Source organism: Glycine soja, chromosome 9 (assembly GCF_004193775.1).
Source record: "Glycine soja cultivar W05 chromosome 9, ASM419377v2, whole genome shotgun sequence".
NCBI classification, from domain to species: Eukaryota; Viridiplantae; Streptophyta; class Magnoliopsida; order Fabales; family Fabaceae; genus Glycine; species Glycine soja.
Genome location: NC_041010.1, coordinates 11071620 through 11091218, shown reverse-complemented (window position 1 = coordinate 11091218; position 19599 = coordinate 11071620). Strand labels below are relative to the sequence as shown.

Sequence of the window (19599 nt, the reverse complement as noted above, 5' to 3'; positions counted from 1 at the left end):
CTGAAGACCTAGGGAGTGTGAATCTCAGGCATGAAATTTATATGTATGTACATGTGGAATGTGATTATTTATGATGTTGTTATTGATGATAATAATTGATATGACACGATGTTGGTGTTTATGATAATATTGATATGAGATGAAGTTGTTATTAATGATAATATTGATATGAGATGATGTTATTGTTGATAATGTCATTAAGATGAGATGATGTTGAGAATAACATTGAGATCGAATGATATTGATGTTGATAATGACATTGAGATGAAATGTTGATGTTGATAATGTCATAATGATGATGTATGTTGTGTATGTATATGGAGGTGCAGTGACCAAGTTGGACATCCCTAGTGGGGGAAATAGAGTGGTTAAAGAGTTTTAAGCATCTCTAGAGTGAAGGGGTCACTTAGAATTTTTAATTATCCACGATCAGTGCATTGATGGTATCCATGTGTCATACTTCATTCTACATGGAGATAGTATAAACTTTTTCAGTAAGTACTTGTAGTTTTTCATGAGGGAAAATACTTGTACTTGGGAGCATGTCACTCGGTTTGGAACTCCCTTATGACTCGGGCTGATCACCAAGGGCGGGGAGGGGGGGGGATGGGTGGAGTTTCCTATGCACGACAGGGTGACCTCAACACTTGCTACCTAGTTTTCCTGAGTATGAGTGTCGTGTGGACACGCTCAGGCTATTTCCTGACGAGTGGTACTACATTGCATTTGAGAGTTGAGGTCAGGTGCATGTATCATACTGAGCATGATTGATTGGAATTATGGAAAAGTTGATGAATGGTTGTTAAGTGTATATTGAATTGATGGATAATTGTGTGTGATCATGTTACTTGTTATTGTTTCTCTTGCTAATTATGGTCATTTGATAATTGTTGGTTTCTTTTATAATAAACTCACCCTTGCAATTTTGTATCGTGTGGTTGATACGTATGATGATCGCGAACCTTCGTTCGTGGGAACAGATGAACAAGAATAGATGACTGGAGGGAGATTCTTTTTGTGGGAGTCATCATGCCAACGTGATGACGCAAGAATTATTTAGAAAAGAATTGTGTTTTGTTATCAACTCCTCCGTAGTAGTTCAATGATTGTTTTTGGTTTAGGCATTAAATCTCAAATTTAGATACATGTAAAAAACCAAATTGTTTTTTGTCATGTGAATGGTGTATAATGGTTTAAGATATACATATATATGTTTTTATTTAAGTGTTTGTGCGTTGTTTGATGAATGTATATCGTAAAAAATATACTCTTGTTTTCATAATCAAATTAATGGAGATTTCATTTAAAAAATTGAAATTACATGTTTAAGAGTTAGTGATATTATAGCGACGAGGCGGGTCGTTACATTTGCCACTACAAGAGGCGCCCATTCACAGGGTTAAGCATGTAGAAGAAGCAGGCTTAGTTCCTGGGTTCAAAAAGGAGTTTTTGATCGTTGGTGAGAACTAAGTGGATGATAGCTTGCTCTTGAGTTTAAGGGCTCTTCAGTTTGACCTTGCATGGGAACATTGTAGCAAAAGATGTTACTGTCAAGGGTAAGGTGTCCTACTATGAAGCTCCGTTTTTACATCGGTTTGCGTAAAAACCATCTTAGAATATTTTTTGTTTTAAAAATTAAAAAAAATGAAGATTCTAAGACGGTTTTCTAAAAAACTGTCTTAGAAAGTCTACTTGCTGAGACAATTTTTCGAAGAATCGTCTTAGAAAGTCTACCTTCTAAGACGATTTTTTAAAGAACCAACTTAGAAAGTCTACTTTCTAATGTAAGTTTACTAATCGGGAACTCCTTAAATATATGCAGTAGAGTCATAATTCTGAGAATTTGCCTGAGCAGACTCCAAGTTTTTATCTTGAAATGACATGAAAATGAGTCATAAATGCAACATAGTATATGACTAATAAGCTATGTACTTGGTTGAACTCTTTTGTGACATTTGGCATGAAAGTTGTTAATGATGAAAAAATTATGATAAATATGTATATACATTAAACATGAACACTGCCTCAATCATACAAGACAACAACATAAAAGAAATTATAATGCTAAAGTTACATTTATTTTTGTACAAGGACATATTGAGGTTCAAACATAAGATCTTATACATATTACCTTGACCCATATTAATTGACCAATCCTATTGGGTTGAATAGACACTTATTTCATAAAATGATCCAATTTATATAACTTGTTGAAGCATACAAGTTCTGTTAAGAAAAGTGCATCACTCAATTTCAACTTCAATGAGAATATAAGATATTTTTTAATTGTTACATGGTATGTTGGTAAATGTCACACCAATAATTTGCTACTATTGATTAGTATAACACAGAATTAGTTCCCCACCCTATAATTTGAAACTTTTGATATGCATAAAGTTTAAACCTGATGCTAAGTCCATAAATGTCAATACAACTCAAGTCAAGAGTTAACCGTTGATATTTGCGACAAATGGAACAAATCCTCTAAGCCCTTCCAACTCAGCCATCACTCTGTCTTTGTTCACCCCCACAATCTATTAACACAATAAATAAATCAATAATCTTTAGATCAAATTAACCTTATTGCAGAGTGGTAATAGGAGTAACTGAATCCAGCACAGCTTTATAGTAGGACACCTTACCCTTGACTGTAACATCTTTTGCTACAATGTTCCCATGCAAAGTCAAACTGAAGAGCCCTTAAACTCAAGAGCAAGCTATCATCCACATAGTTCTCACCAACGATCAAAAACTCCTTTTTGAACCTAGGAACTAAGCCTGCTTCTTCTACATGCTTAACCCTGTGAATGCCTTGTCGCTACAATATTACAAATGTAACGATCTGCCTCGTCGCTACAATATTACAAACTTTTAAACGTGTAATTTCAATTTTTAAATGAAATCTCCATTAATTTGATTATGAAAACAAGAGTAAATTTTTCACGATATACATTCACCAAACAACGCACAAACACTTAAATAAAAACATATATATGTATATCTTAAACCATTATACACCATTCACATGACAAAAAACAATTTTCTTTTTTACATGTATCTAAATTCAAGATTGACATGCCTAAACCAAAAAGAATCATGGAACCACTACGGAGGAGTTGATAACAAAACACAACTATTTCCTAAAATAATTCTAGCATTATCACGTTGGCTTGGCAACTCCCACAAAAAGAATCTCCCTCCAGTTGTCTATTGTTGTTCATTTGTTCCCATGAACGAAGGTTCATGATCATCATAGGTATCAACCACACGGTACAAAATTGCAAGGATGAGTTTATTATAAAAGAAATAAACAATTATCAAATGACCATAATTAGCAAGAGAAACAATAACAAGTAACATGACCATAATTATGCAAACTGATGTAAAAACCGTTGTCAAAGGAAAATGTTGACTTTTCACAATGGCAATTTCGATATCGATTGAAAACCATCGTGGAAAGTAACAAATAACCGACATAGAAAACTTTTTTTGTAGTAATGCCTAGTCCACCAACTCCTATACGTCGGTGCCTACTGCCTACTAAGCTCCAAAAATTCTTTAAAAACACTAGTTGAAACCCATCTAAGCCCAAAGCTTTATAGGAATCCATAAAAAATGACATTTTTCTTACTTTAAACCTAGTAAAAGGCTTCAACGGAACTTGGTGCATCTCATGGCAAATATTTGGAATAGTATTCAAAACAAGACTAGAGGGGAAACACTTAGGGCTCTCGAACAAATCTTTAAAGAATTTTAAGGCTTCTCTCTTAAGAAAATCCTCATCTAAGCACCACACTCCATCAATCATCAGACTATCAATCTTGTTCTTTCTTCTTCGAATGATTGCTTGAGTGTGAAAATATTTGGTATTTTTGCTACCAGATTTAATCCACTTCTCTCGCGATTTTTGGAACCAAAAGAAGTTTTTCTTGGACCAACACTTAATCATATTGCCTTTGAAAGATAAAGTTAGACCAAGAATGGGATTCAAGCTAGTTGGGCACCCCATTAATTCTGGCTTCAATTTGCCTCTTCCTTTTAAAGATATTTGATGCAATCCACCCTAGGAAGGGATCAGTTACTAGAGCCATGAGCAAGAGGCTCCAAGAGGATTGGGTTAGAGCTGTTGAAGAAGGCCCGAGGGTTCTCATGAACCTCAGGGTAGATTTTTGAGTCTATGGGCCAAGGTTGGGTCCACTTATCTCTGTACATATTAGATTAGGATTTCATTATTTTTTTTGCCTTTGTATTTAGGGCTCCACAATGTAGGTAGGATATCCTAGAAATATAGCATTTTTCAGCCCTTGTATTTTAGGGCACCTAGACTAGTTTTTGTATTAGGGGTAGTTTTATAATTTTACATGCACTAAGTGAATATTTGATGTGTGTGTTGGGAAATAAATTTAATTGAATTGGTAGAAGCTCAATCCAATTAAATTTTAGAGGGGGAGGTGAGCATTTGCTTACTACACCCCATTGTCACATCATATAGTCACACTTTGTGTATGTCCTTCATGCTTTACATGCCTCATGACACCTAAGCACACTTAGTGGAGAATCTTGGAATTGATCTTGGATTAGTGGGCTGAACCATAACTGAAATTCACTAATCATAATTAGTGAAATTTTGGTTCCAAAATTTCACTCCACAAATTCAAGAGAAATTTGAATTGAAATTCAAATTTCCCTCCAATTTTGTGTGACACTTAGGCTATAAATAGAGGTCATGTGTGTGCATGTTTTCAACTTTGATCATTTGAGAATTAAACTTCAAAGTTCATACTTCTTTAGAGGCACTAAATTTTGTGCTCTTCTCTTCCTCTCCCTTCATTCATCTTCTTCTACCTTCAAGCTTTTATCCATGGCTTCCTGTGGTGATGAGTTTCTTCTAGACTCATCCTCTACTTGAAGTAGTGTCTCCATTCATCTTTCTCCTTCTCAATTCCGCTGCAATCAGACCTCAAGAAGCAAAGGAATCCATTGATGAAGAAGATCCAAGGCTTACAAGCTCCACGTGAAGCTACATCAATATTGCTAAAATATTTCCGTATTGAACTTGATTGAATCCTTTTTGACATGGTTCATCTTAGCTAGAACACTCATGCTAGGTTTGTCCCAGGCCGATTCAACCACAATAGGGTACCTTGGATGAGTGAGCCACGCAGCCTGGAAATGAAAGAGACGAGTGGTCTTGCTATATGACTTACTGCAACTGAGGAAAATATCGGAATATGGTCCGAGTTATAAGGAGGCAAAAGCTCAACCAAAGCATGAGGAAAAGTTAAGTGCCAATCAGAATTGGCCAAACAACGATCTAACTTTTTGTTAATCTGGCTGCCATTAGGCCCATTGCGACGCCAGGTAAATATTCCTCCAACAGTGTTCATGTCAATAATTAAGCTGGTAGGAATGAAGAGAATGAGCAAACATGGAAGCATGTGAGGCATTGAAGCTGCCCCCTGTTACCTCTGTTGAATAAAGAATCTCATTAAGATCACCAAAAAGGATCCAGGGATCGGAAATAGACTGCTTGAGGTTAACGAGATAATCCCAGAATATCGTTCTTATTGCGGGATTGGGAGAAGCGTAAACTGCAGAGCATGACCAGAGAAGATTTCGTCTTTGGAGAGAGAAAGTGATGGCCTGAGGAGATGTGTCCACCAAATTAAAGGTAATATCTCTGATAAACAAGTAAGAATCTAGATTCCTCCGGAATGCCCAAGGGCCTCCCAAAAATACAACACTACTACAATTTTTAGATTTAACATCGCACGGTTAATATCGGTTATTCACAAAACCGATGTTAACAAAAGCGCGATGGCATTTTTGTAAATAAGTAGACTTAGTTAACATCGGTTTTTCCGAAACCGATGTTAACTACTCGATATTAACATCATTTATTTAAATAATCGATGTTACTATGGAGTAGTTAACTTCAGTTTTGGAAAAACCGATGTTAGTATGTCGTTGTTAACATCGGTTTCGGAAAAACCGATGTTATCGAGTTGATGTTAACATCAGTTTTAAGAAAACCGACGTTACCTAGTTGATGTTAACATCGGTTATTTTTAAAAAACCGATGTTGTTATCATTATATATTAAAAATCTAAAATTGCACAATCCGCGCGCTCGAACCCTATCGTTCTTCTTCTTTCTCCTTCTGCCTGAGTTCGTCTTTGTCGCAAACTGGCTTGCGCTTCCGTGACTGCAACCATATTGTGGAGATCGTGTTTGTGGAGTTTGTCTCTGCCACTTATCGATTGAGGTACATCCTTTCATTTTAACATTAGGCGTTCGTCGTTTTAACATTTGCTCACTTTTGCAGGTCGAAGAAAACTAGGAAAGGAAAGAGTCCCGGAAAGGGTGGGAATCGATTTTGGAAGTCCATTGTGGTTCGCCTTAAGACTCCCAGGGCGTTTTTCTTCTTTCTTCTTCTGTCTGAGTTCGTCTTTGTTGCAAACTGGGCTGCGCTTCCGTGACTGCAACGACATTGTGGAGTTCGTCTTTGTGGAGTTCGTGTCTGGCACTTATCGATTGAGGTACGTCCTTTTGTTTTTACATTAGGCGTTCCTCGTTTTAACATTTGCTCACTTTCGCAGCTCGAAGAAAACTAGGAAAGGAAAGAGTCCCGGAAAGGGTGGGAATCGATTTTGGAAGTCACTTGTGGTTGGCTTTAAGACTCCCAGGGAAGCCATCGAAGGTATGTCTTTGTTGTCATGTTTTGAAACCAATTGGTTAACTTTGTATATATGATGTCTACTTTGCTGCTCAGGTGATTTGTTCGTCTTCTTTAGTCGCTGTCAAGGTTCGTTGTTGCTTGTGTTCTGTGTGCTGCTAAGTGATCAGTGCTGATTAGGAATATCTCCAACACTGACGACAATTGACAATCGGTGAGTATATGCATCTCTATTTGTGGTTCTTACCAAGATGAGAGAATATGCTTGTTGCTAATAATTAAAATATGTTGTGTTGTAGTTCCTTTGGGTATTTGTATTTTGAAGTAATGGATTTGAGTCATTTGATGTTACTGGATGTATTTGTATTTTGTTCGTTTGTATTTGCTCTTTAGTTCATGAAGTTACAGACCTTGCAAGTATTTTGTTAAATAATGTGATTGAAGTAAATTTTTTATTAGATTTAATTAAATAAATGTTTAGTATTTTGTTCTTTCCTATTAGTCTGCATGGTTTTTTTTATCGGCAAAAATATATAAATATTTCATTATGTAAATAGTGATGAAGTACTAGAGGTACTTTGTACATAGATAGGATCCCACAGATATGGTTGCTTAGAAAAAAACTAATACAGTTTAATTAGGAACCATATTATGGCTAATACATCTGCTAAAGCCCCAATAAAAATCTACCCTCTAGTGATACAAAAAGCCTTGTTCGTGTAGCATTCGATCTGCTATGATGCATGAAGTGGTCTTTTGGTTCTTTTGGGAAAGCACCCACTGATTTGACCCATGAGACTGTCTCCCACCACAAGGGAAGTACCTTGCTGCAATTGAAGAAAAGGTGCACTGCATCTTCATCCAAATTGTTAAAGAACGGGCACAATGGATCAACTATCTCCACTTGTCTTCCTCTTAAATTCATCTTCGTTGGTAAACGGTCTTTGATGAGCCTCCATGTAAATACCTTTGCCTTAGGTGGTATTTTAAGTTTCCACAGAAGCGAGAAACTCCCATCCTCTAATTCCCCCCTTATTTCCCCCAGCAAAAACATATATGCAGTTCTGGTCGAATAGATTCCACTCGAGTCTTGCTTCCAAACCCATGAGTCTGCTCCTTGTTGTTGTACTGCTAGCCCTACTGTTTCCTCTAGGAATTCAGCAGCCATTGTAGCTTCATTATCAAATAAGTTTCTCCTCCATTTAAAGTTCCATTCCCACCCTTCCTCCTTATGACTTCCCAAGAGGCTGATAGGTTGCTGTTGTTGGTTAGAGATTTGATACAGCGTAGGGAATTTTTCCTTTAAAGATATGTTCTCTCCAAGTCATTTGTCCTCCCAAAATCTGATCATGTCTCCACTTCACACCTTCCACTTTCAAAGAGCTGCATGGTTAATATTAGTTAGAACAGTTTCATCTGCTTTTAGGCTTTGATATTGTAACAGTATGGTTGTGATCCACTCATTTTCTCTTCCTATACCTCTCTGTACTGGTTTATCATAAATTAAAATACACTTTCAAATTTCTCTGAAGTCCGAACTATAGTTTTCGTATGGTATCAAGAATATGGACCAAATGATCTTGAGAAAATGAATCTGGGCTGCATCTGCGAGAGTGAATCCACAATCATTTTCACAATTGAACAACTTTACACTGAGATAAAAGAACTAAACTTGGAAATCTCTCACTCAAAATTTCTCCTTCGCATCAAAGCCATCATTGATTCCCCGTTTGTTGTTGATCTTATCTCAACTCAAGTAATTAGATGTCATTGTTGAGGGCCTACCAGATGAATATGATGCCATAGTAACCTTTATCGGTAGCAAGTTCAAACCATTTCCACATCGAGGAGATTGAAGCACTGTTACTGGCTCGAGGTTTATAAGGCACAGGCAGCAGACGACTCAAGACACTATCTTTATTAATGTTACTTAACATTAAGGTTACCAAAATCTAGAGAGGCTATCAAACTTGTGAAATTTCCATAAACTCGACTTGTAAACTCAACTTACAAATGCCGTATATAAAAGTATTTAAAAAAACTATGATAATACTCATAGGTAAAATCCTATAACCAAAATAGGTTTTTTGGCAAACCAGATTTTAACTTGGTTTAGAACCCAAACTAATTTTAAAAATGGTTTCCAATCCAAAACCACTTTCAATACTAGTTTTAAAATTGATTTTGGGTTAAAAACCACTTGTAAATCCAAAACCAGTTCTAACATTGGTTTAACCCATTTTCTTAAAATATGTTTTTAAATCCATTTCTCAAATCCAAAAAGAAATATGAATCAATACCAGTTCTAGTTTTCTTTCTACGTTTTTGCTATACCTGTTATTTTATTAAATTTAATCATGCAGTTGGATCCTTGTTGACAAGTTCAAAATAAACTGCAAGTGACAATATTAGAAACATTATTAATAATTATAGCAATCATTGTTATTGCACAGTATTTTGGTCTACTTTGATGATATTATTTTTACAGGGAACTCTCCTATTTTAATTCAACAATTGATCACTCGATTGAAATCAGTCTTGGCCCTAAAACAGCTTGACCATCTTGATTACTTTTTAGGCATTGAAGTAAAGCATCTTTCTGATGGTTCTCTACTTGTCACTTAGAGCCAATATATTTACAATCTTCTTGCTAAATCCAATACGACTAATTCTAATGGCATCTCATCTCCCATGATTGGAGACAAAAAAAAACTCCCAAGACAGGGTGCATAATATGTTTTTGATCCTACTCTGTATTGTTCAGCTATCAGCACCTTAGAATATTCAACCATTGAAAGATTAGAAATTGACTACACTGTTAACAAAGTCTGTCAAGTTTTGTACAAACCCCTAGAATCATACTAGAAAGCATTTAAGAGGGTCCTTAGATATCTCCAAGGTTCCATCTCCTCCAAGCTGTACCATTTACAGCCTGCACCTACTCACTCTCCTCTCCAAATTCAATGTTACTGAGACACTGACTGGGCTTCCAATTCTGATGATCGCAGGTCAACCTCTAGTGTGTGCATTTTTCTTGGGCCTAATCTAGTCTCCTAGTCCTAGTACCACAAAAAGCAAACTGTTGTGGCCACCTACTGCAGTTGAATATTGCAGTCTTGCTTCAGCTACCTCAGAAATCTTATGGATTCGAACACTACTTCCTAAGCTTCAAGTTTCTACCACCCTATCTCCTACTCTCTTTCTGAAATTAAAAGCCAAGCTCAGTTTCTGGAATTAATAAGCAAAATTATCTCATCCTCCCTGGGCTTGAGGGAGGATTATTAGTGTATACTGGTCTGTATGGGGCAACCTTATCTGTTAGTGCAGGTCAGTTGCTATTAGTATGTTAGTATTAGTCATAACAGTTGCATCTGTCTCAGGCTTTGCTATTGTAACAATGCGATAACGACCCACTCATTTTCTCTTCATATATAAACCTCTCTCTACTAGCTTATCATTGATGAGAATACACATTTAGTCTCTTGAACACTTAGCTTGAGTTTCTCAAAATTCTCTCGACTACAGTTTTCTAATACTTCCTATCCTAAGTGAACTAAAATATAAATTGTGAATTGTAAATTTAAAAGTTAGCTTAAGAAAATGACATGTATGCAAAAGTGGGAAAGAAAAAAAACTTACTAGTCCTGCTTTCTGCATTGCTATCTGTTGAAATTGTCCATTCCCCACTTCTGCAAACAATAAAAGATAAAAATTCTTTAGTTGGGGTTCCATTCACTAGAATAGATATGGATGCTGATGAAAGGCAGCCCTTTATCCATCTGATCCACCTTTCATGAAACCCCATCATATCTCTCTGGTTACTGGATAAAACATTGAAGGAAACCCCATCTAGATTGGGTCTGTTCAAGGAAGGTTCAGCAAATCTGCCTTGGAAATGCTGGAGGATTGCAGCCTTAACCACAGCAGGTTTGTCTACCCAACTGCCCTCAATGTGCAGCCCCCTCAAGGCATTCCTTCTTCTGCTAAAATTTATAATTTTGTGAAAATAAGAGGTGTTACCATCACCCTCTTTGATCCACTTGCTTCTAGATTTCTGTCTCACTATTGATTCATGAAGAAAAGACTGCTCCCATAGGTCAGACTATATTTTCTTGAGCTGTTGGACTTGCTGATCAGAGGGGTGAGCTATGACAGAATTCTCCAGGTCATTCAGCTTTTTTTGAGTTTGCTTCAACTTCTTGCCCAGGTCTCCACAATTATCTATGCTTCAGGTTTTTAGCCTATGTTTGAGGTTCACAGTTTGCATTTTTTTTTGGAAGGCAGAAAATATATATTATTAATATATAAACTAGTACCAGTGGTACCAGAGATAGAAGTTACAAGGCACCAAAGTGCTGCCCTCCAAAATAACAATCCAAACTAATACAACAAAAACATACAAGCCCAAACCAATCTAGGCAACGAAATTCGTTATATTGGAAGACCAATGGTTGAAGCAAGTACTAAAGTCTTTGTCATTAGCCTTTAACCATGACCAAGCTAAAAAGATAGCATGGTCCATGACTTTATAGGGATCAAAAGGTTTTCCTTGGAAAATCAATTGATTCCTATGCTGCCATATAGAGCTAGTTAAGGCAATCCACCACCCACACCTTGTACTATGATTCACAACTGCCTCAAAGCCATCACAGAATTGAGAAAAATGGCAAACAGGGGTAATTGGAAGGGGACCTACTACCCGGATCCAGCTCATGGATTCCCACCACAGGCCTTTTGCCAATTTACAGTTGAAGAAAAGATAACCCACATCCTCCTGCACACATCCACACAAAGGACAGTTAGCTTCCTGAGTAATGGCATTTCTTCTTAAGAGATTATCCTTGGTGGGGAGTCTATTTTTAAGAAGTCTCCAACAGAAGACCACTGCCCAAGGGGGGATTTTCAGCTGCCAAATTGTCTTAAAGATCTTCCCATCTGAACTTGATGAGCTGGTGTTCATGCGTAATCTATAAGCTGACTTAGTGGTGTATTGTCCATTAGGTTCAGCCAACCACAACATAGTGTCTTTAACCTGTCTCTGAATAGGAACAGAGCTGATTTCCTCCATAAACTGCACAGCTAAATGACTTTCATGATCAAAGAAATTCCTCCTCCACCTCATGTCCCACCTCCCACTATCATGAGTAAAATGACCCATATTTGAAATGAGGGCTTTTTGCTGTCTACTTATCAGGAAAAACTGATTATATTTCTGTTGAAGAGTGTAATCTTCCCCTAGCCACTTATCTGTCCAGAATTTAATATTTTCCCCACACCCAACCTTCCAAGTCAAATTGTTTTTAAAAATACTGTGATCCGACTGATGATACAGATTTCTAATGTCCTTCCACCAATGGGAATAACCCCTTTTATCTCTACCATTTTGGAATTCTGACCAACCACCATATTTTGAAGTTATAATTTTGACCCAAAGCTGTTGCTAATCAAATGCAAAGGCCCATATCCATCTTCCCATCAAAGCTACATTGAATTTAGAAATGTCCTTTATCCCCAAACCCCCCCATCAGTCTTAGACAAGCAAATATCAGCCCATTTCACCCAAGGAATTTTTTTAAGCAGAAACCCAACCTAAACAGCATGTAATCCAAGAAAGACCAAGACATCGAATCATAAGCCTTTTCGAAATCCACCTTGAAAATAATCAGTGGCTTTTTACTTCTCCTTGCTTCCTCAACCACCTCATTGAGGATCAAGATACCATGAAGAATATGCCTTCCTTTAGTGAAGCCTGACTGCCATTCATCAATTAACCCATCCATGACAGACCTCAATCTGTTAGACAGCAGCTTGGCTATCACTTTCTACGTACATCATATCAAAGATATAGGTCTATAATCATTTAGAGACTGAGGGTTATTCATTTTAGGAATTAAGGCCACAAAGGAAGCATTGCTGCCTCTAGGAAAGCTTCCATGAGCATAGAACTCATCCACAAATCTTCTAAACTCTGGATTCAGCACATCCCAAAATTCTTTGATAAAATTGAAGTTAAGGCCATCTGGCCCAGGGCATTTATCACCTCCACAGCTCCACACAACTTCCTTGATCTCTTGGTCAGAGAAAGGGGCAGTCAGCTGCTCCCTTTGCCCATGAGATAGAATTGAAAAAAACCCCATCCAAGGAAGGTCTAGAGTAGTTATGTTCAGTAAATCTGTTATGGAAAAAATTAGCAGCTGCATTTTTCACTGTATTGGGTTGCTGGAGCCACACCCCATCAATAAAAATGTCTGGAATAGCATCGAATGCTCTCCTGAAATTTATTATTTTGTGGAAATAACCAGTGCTGCAGTCCCCTTCCTTCAACCATCTGGCCCTAGATTTTTGTCTCAATAGAGATTCAAATGCATTTGAAGCATTCCATAATTCCTGCTGTAGGGAATTTCTGTCCTTGAGCTCTTGATCAGACAGAATTCGATGAGAGGCTAGATCCTCCCCCTCATTTAGTTTCTACTGAATGCTGAAGATCTTCTTGACATCAATATTCCCCTCTACCTTACTCCACTGTTTTATAGCAGCTTTTAAGTTTTTCAGCTTATCTAGACAACATAGAAACATACTCATAGACTGAAAGCAAAGCAATTGCAATAAAATACAAGAAGAACCAAACATAAGCTCAATGTTGTAGCTGAATTTCTATTTGGTTTCAACACCTCTATACTGCATTCAATTTTGCTATCTTTGAAATACAGGTTGTGCTGTTGACAGACACACACAGCCACACACACACACACACACACACACACACACACACACACACACACACACACACACACACACACACACACACACACACACACCCACAGACCCACACACACACACACGCACACACACATACACATACATAACCACACACACACACACACACCCACAGACACACAAACACACACACACACACACACACAGCCACACACCCACACACACACACCCACATACATACACACAACCACAGACACACACACACACACACAGACATAGAAATTTAAGATAGACATTAAATTTGAGATTAAATACATAGACATTAAATTTTTAAATTAAAGAAAATCAATGTTTGACACATACTTATATTGTTTTCAAACCTATTTAACACGAGGAAAGACTTGAATTTGATCTTAGACGATGAAATTTAAGAATAAAAGTTAAATAACTTAATTTGGAAAGTGACCATTCTCTTTAACTCTTTTCGTGCGGAAGAAGCTAAATTTAGGGATGTATCGTTGAAATGACAACATATATATTCGTTTGGTACTTGAGCTTTGAAGGGCAACAGCAGCGTCTCTTGTTTGCATCCAAAGTCAGTATAATGCCAATTCACACCACAGTCATTCCAAAGAATGCTAGCCCAGGGCATGGCCTTTTTGATTGATTCCCCTCTATCAGTTATCAATCTTCACCTAGCACCACCTCTCTACTGGTCCCCATATAAGCCAATGATCACGATAAGAAAACCTTTTAAGAGAGAGAATAATCTAACTATTATTTCCTTTTAAAAAAATATAACTATTATTTCGTCGCTAATTAGGGTCATAAATGCTTCTAAGTGAGGACACAAAATGTTTACAATTCAAAGCAAAATAAAGGGTCGTGGGTCGGTCGTGCCTTTCTCACTAGTGGTTAGAGTGAAAAAGGTACCTTAGCTTTGCTTTGCTAGCTAGCTACAAGCCTACAACCAAACCCATCACAATTCAAAACATGGAGCTCTCTAGTGTCTTTTGGTGAAATAAATGGTTGGCTTGGCATCTTAGTCATGGTGCTAATAAGTAATAATCCTTTCCTTGTAGCAGTACCAAGTCGCTTTCTCTTGTACGTGTTCGACCCTGAATTATATTCCCACTTTCTATGTGACATAATTTGTTTGTTCACCTAAAAACATTGAAAAGTGAAGAAAATCAATTTTGGATTAGCAATCTTGTTCGTCGTTCCCAATATTCACACACACACACACACACACACACACACACACACACACACACACACACACACACACACACACACACACACACAGCTCCAACTTTGGACTTTTGTGTCATCAGACTCGACGGGGCTTTCACCCTCATCCTCGAAAAAAGAAGAAACCTGAAGGAACCTTGACACAAGAGTTTGTGCAGTGTCAAACCTGAAGGAACCACAGACACACCCACACATAGACATATACCCAACTACAATAATAAAGCATAAGCACCCTTCAAACCCAGCATTTTAAATTAGATACATAAACAACTGTTGATGTCTATATTTGCCTGTAATTGAATTTTACCTTTATTATGTTCTTGTATGTGATCAGTGTAATTTGCTATATAAACAACTGTTGTTCATGCTGAGTGAACCTTAGATTCCCGTTTGAGACTGAATGCAATGACTCTTGCGGACAGTTTGCATTAGTCATTGTATTTAGTCTTGAATTGTCCATTTGGACAGTTTGGGGAGACTGGTATTTTTATGTTAGATTCATTCGTGAAGGTTATTATTATCTTCATTAATTTGATTAAATTTCGGTTCAATGCATTTCAAATTGTTCTCTGAGTGCATACTTGATTATCGGGAAATTCATTTCACCAATGTCATGTCGTGTACTTGGAGACCAATGCGAAATGCTGCCGAAATTTAGTCAAATTTTTGTAAATAATGGTAACCTTGACGTTTGAAGCTAACATAAAAGACAGTTTTCCTAAATGGGATAGGGCCATACCTATAAATAAAAAAGTGAGATTTTCATGCATGGAATTGCTTAGATGGATCGAAGTTGGATGAATGAAAGTCGTATGAGCCCAGAATATGAGGATGGCGTCGAACAGTTCTTGCAATTTGCTTCAGAAAGAGGTCGACCGAATGAAGAAGGAAATTATTGTCCTTGCATCAACTGTTTGAATGGAAGACGACAAGTACTCGATGACATACGGGACCATCTATTGTGTGATGGGATTAAGAAGAATTACACGACGTGGATATGGCATGGTGAAGTCACAGACATGCAGAGTGGGTCCCAATCTGAACCTTTTGATGTAGAAATGGGAGATTGGTTGGAGGACATGATTCGTGACCTTGGACAAGAGTCTTTCCAGCAAGCACACGCCCCTGTGTATAAAGGATTGCAGAGTGATTCAAAGAAGCCTTTGTATGCAGGGTGCAAGAATTCCTTAACCCTGTTATCTGCTGTGTTAAGTCTGGTTAATGTGAAGGCCAGGTATGGGTGGAGTGACAAAAGTTTCACCTCACTGCTTGAGGAAGTGCACAATCTGCTTCCAGAGGACAACACGTTGCCTAAAAGTTACTATAAGGCGAAAAAGATATTGTGTCTGATGGGTATGGAGTATCAGAAGATTCATGCTTGCCCCAATGATTGCATACTGTACAGGCATGGATTCTAAGAAATGTCGAAATGCCCTATCAGTGGGACTTCACGATACAAAGTGAAGGATGAAGAGGAAAGCAGTTCTGATGAAAACTCCAACAAGGGCCCCCCAGCGAAGGTTTTGTGGTATCTTCCAATCATTCCAAGGTTTAAGCGTCTTTTTTCTAATGAGGATGACGCAAAAGACCTTACATGGCATGCAAATGGAAGGATTTCTGATGGAATGGTCCGTCATCTGGCTGATTGCTCGCAGTGGAAGAAGATTGATGGTTTGTATCCGGATTTCGGGAAAGACCCAAGAAATCTTCGACTTGGACTAGCCAGTGATGGAATGAATCCATATGGCACCTTAAGCACTCAACACAGTTCATGGCCAGTTCTGCTAGTAATTTACAATTTGCCTCCTTGGTTGTGCATGAAGCGAAAATACATGATGTTGTCTATGATGATATCGGGCCCAAGACAGCCAGGAAATGACATTGACGTTTATCTAAGTCCGTTGGTTGAAGATCTGAGAAAGTTGTGGGACGAGGGGGTTGTAGTGTTTGATGCGTTTCGCAAGGAGACGTTCGAAATGCGTGCAATGCTTTTTTGTACCATTAATGACTTTTCAGCATATGGGAATCTCAGTGGTTACAGTGTTAAGGGTCATCATGCATGCCCAATCTGTGAAGAAAACACAAGTTACATACAACTTAAACATGGGAGAAAAACAGTCTACAGTAGGCATCGCCGCTTTCTAACACCCAATCATCCTTACAGATGATTGAAAAAAGCTTTTAATGGAAGTCAAGAGCATGATATTGCGCCGATACCGTTGACTGGTGAGCAGGTATATCAGTGGGTTCAACACCTGAATACTGTATTTGGGAAGACCCAAAAGAAGGATAAAAGTCAGAGTTGCATATGGAAAAAGAGGTCCATTTTCTTTGATCTTTCGTATTGGTGTGATCTTGACGTTAGACATTGTATTGATGTTATGCATCTGGAGAAAAATGTTTGTGACAGTGTGGTTGGGACGCTCCTTAACATTCAAGGCAAGACGAAGGATGACTTAAATACCCGTCAAGATCTAGCTGATATGGGTATACGATCACAGTTGCATCCAAGGTCTGATGGGAAGAAAATTTACTTGCCCCCAACCTGCCATACTTTGTCCAAGAAGGAGAAGATAAGTTTTTGTCAGTGTCTTTGTCGGGTGAAGGTTCCACAAGGATACTCTTCAAATATTAAGAATCTTGTGCAGTTGAAGGAGCTTAAGCTTGTAGGGTTAAAGTCTCACGATTGTCACGTGCTGATGCAACAATTGTTAGCCGTGGCTATACGAGACATCTTGCCAAACAAAGTCAGGTTAGCGATAACTCGCCTGTGCTTTTTCTTCCATGCTATATGTAGCAAAGTCATTGATCCAGTCAAGTTTGATGAGTTGGAAAATGAGGCCGCAATTATATTGTGCCAGTTGAAGATGTATTTTCCCCCTGCTTTCTTTGACATCATGATTCACTTGATTGTGCATCTGGTCAGAGAAATCAAATGATGTGGTCATGTTTATCTAGGATGGATGTACCCGGTTGAGCGATACATGAAGATCTTAAAAGGGTATACAAAGAATCTATATCGTCCAGAAGCATCTATTGCACAGTTTTATCTCCGAGTTAGAGATCAGGCCTAGGATTTAGGGACAATGGTTTTTTCCTTAGTTTACTTTGGTTTAACATTTTTGACATTTTCTATGTAATATGAACATTGAATTCATTTGATGATTGTTCTTTATGATAAATCAATTATTTGATGTTTATTATCATTAAAACTGCTTGAAAGCAGAATAAAATGTTTATTTGCTGTGAATTGGGCTTGAAATTGCATTTGACAGGTACAATTTTGGGTTTACTGTAAAAACAGAAAGTATATATAAAAAAAATACTTAAAAACAACATCGGTTATTAACAAAAACCGATGTTAATATGATAAAAAACATCGGTTATTTACAAAAACCGATGTCGACATGAACCTTAACATCAGTTGTAATAGACAACTGATGTTAACGTTTGTATATTAACATCGGTTATTTGTGTATAACCGATGTCAGCGTTTGTATTTTAACATCAGTCATCTGTAGATAACCGATGTCAACTCTTGTACATTAACATCGGTTAGTTATAAATAACCGATGTGAACATTTGAATATTAACATCGGTTATTTAAACATAACTGATATTATACACAAAGAACTACACCAAATAAGTATATGCATCATCAACGTTGACATCAGTTTTCTAGCAAAACCGATGTTAATGGAATATATTAACATCGGTTATCGTAGGAAACTGATGTTAATATATTACATTAACATCGGTTTTTCTAGAAAGCCGATGTTAATATAACATATTAACATCGGTTTTACTGCAAAACCGATGTCAACGTTCATCATGCGTACACTTTTTTTGTTGTTGTTCATTGTGTTTAACATCGGGTATTTAGAAAACCGATGTTGTCATATATATGTTAACATCGGTTTTATAAAACCGATGTTAACATTGATACATTCAACATCGACACTTTCAACATCGATTTTAGAACCGATGTAGAATGTTCTAAATAACCGGTGTTGAAAGTATATTTTCTAATAGTGCAAGTCACGACGATAACCAGCTTGCTCCAAAACGAATTGATAAGGTGACATAATAAAAAATATATGTCACATTACTAGCAAGAGAAGATTAGGAACTAAAACCCAATATGATTCACTACTAGAAAATACACTTTCAACATCGGTTATTTAGGACATTCTACATCGGTTCTAAAACCGATGTTGAAAGTGACGATGTTGAATGTATGAATGTTAAGATGTTAACATACATATGACAACATCGGTTCTCCAAATACCCGATGTTAAACACAATGAACAACAGCAAAAAAAGTGTAGGCATGATGAACGTTGACATCGGTTTTCCAGTAAAACCGATGTAAATATGTTAGTTTAACATCGATTTTCTAGAAAAACCGATGTTAATATATGCCCTTAACATCGGTTTTGCTAGAAAACCGATGTCAACGTTGATGATGCATACACTTATTTGGTGTAGTTCTTTGTGTATAACATCGATTAATTATAAATAACCGATGTTAATATTCAAATATTCACATCGGTTATTGATAATTAACCAATGTTAATGTACACTAGTTAACATCGGTTTTCTACAGATAACCGATGTTAAATTACAAACGCTGACATCGGTTATACACAAAAAACCGATGTTAATATACAAACCTTAACATCGGTTTTCTATTATAACCGATGTTGGTTATGATATTAACATCGGTTTTTGTTAATAACCGATGTTGTTTTCAAATTTTTTTTTTATATATACATTCTGTTTTTACAGTAAACCCAAAATTGTACCTGTCAAATGCAATTTCAGAAGGCCCAATTCACAACAAATAAACATTTTATTCTGGTTTCAAGCAGTTTTAATGATAATAAACATCAAATAATTGATTTATATATTATAAAGAACTATCAACAAATGAATTGAATGTTCATGTTACATAG

General features: G+C 37.1%; 1 protein-coding gene across 1 annotated transcript; it reads right to left on the bottom strand.

Annotated features, from left to right (window-relative positions):
- Window positions 1-11090: 11090 nt before the first annotated feature.
- On the bottom strand, window positions 11091-11834 carry LOC114368168. The gene has a single exon (XM_028325508.1). It carries the CDS (start codon window positions 11832-11834, stop codon window positions 11091-11093), a length of 744 nt encoding a protein of 247 aa, XP_028181309.1.
- Window positions 11835-19599: the final 7765 nt, after the last annotated feature.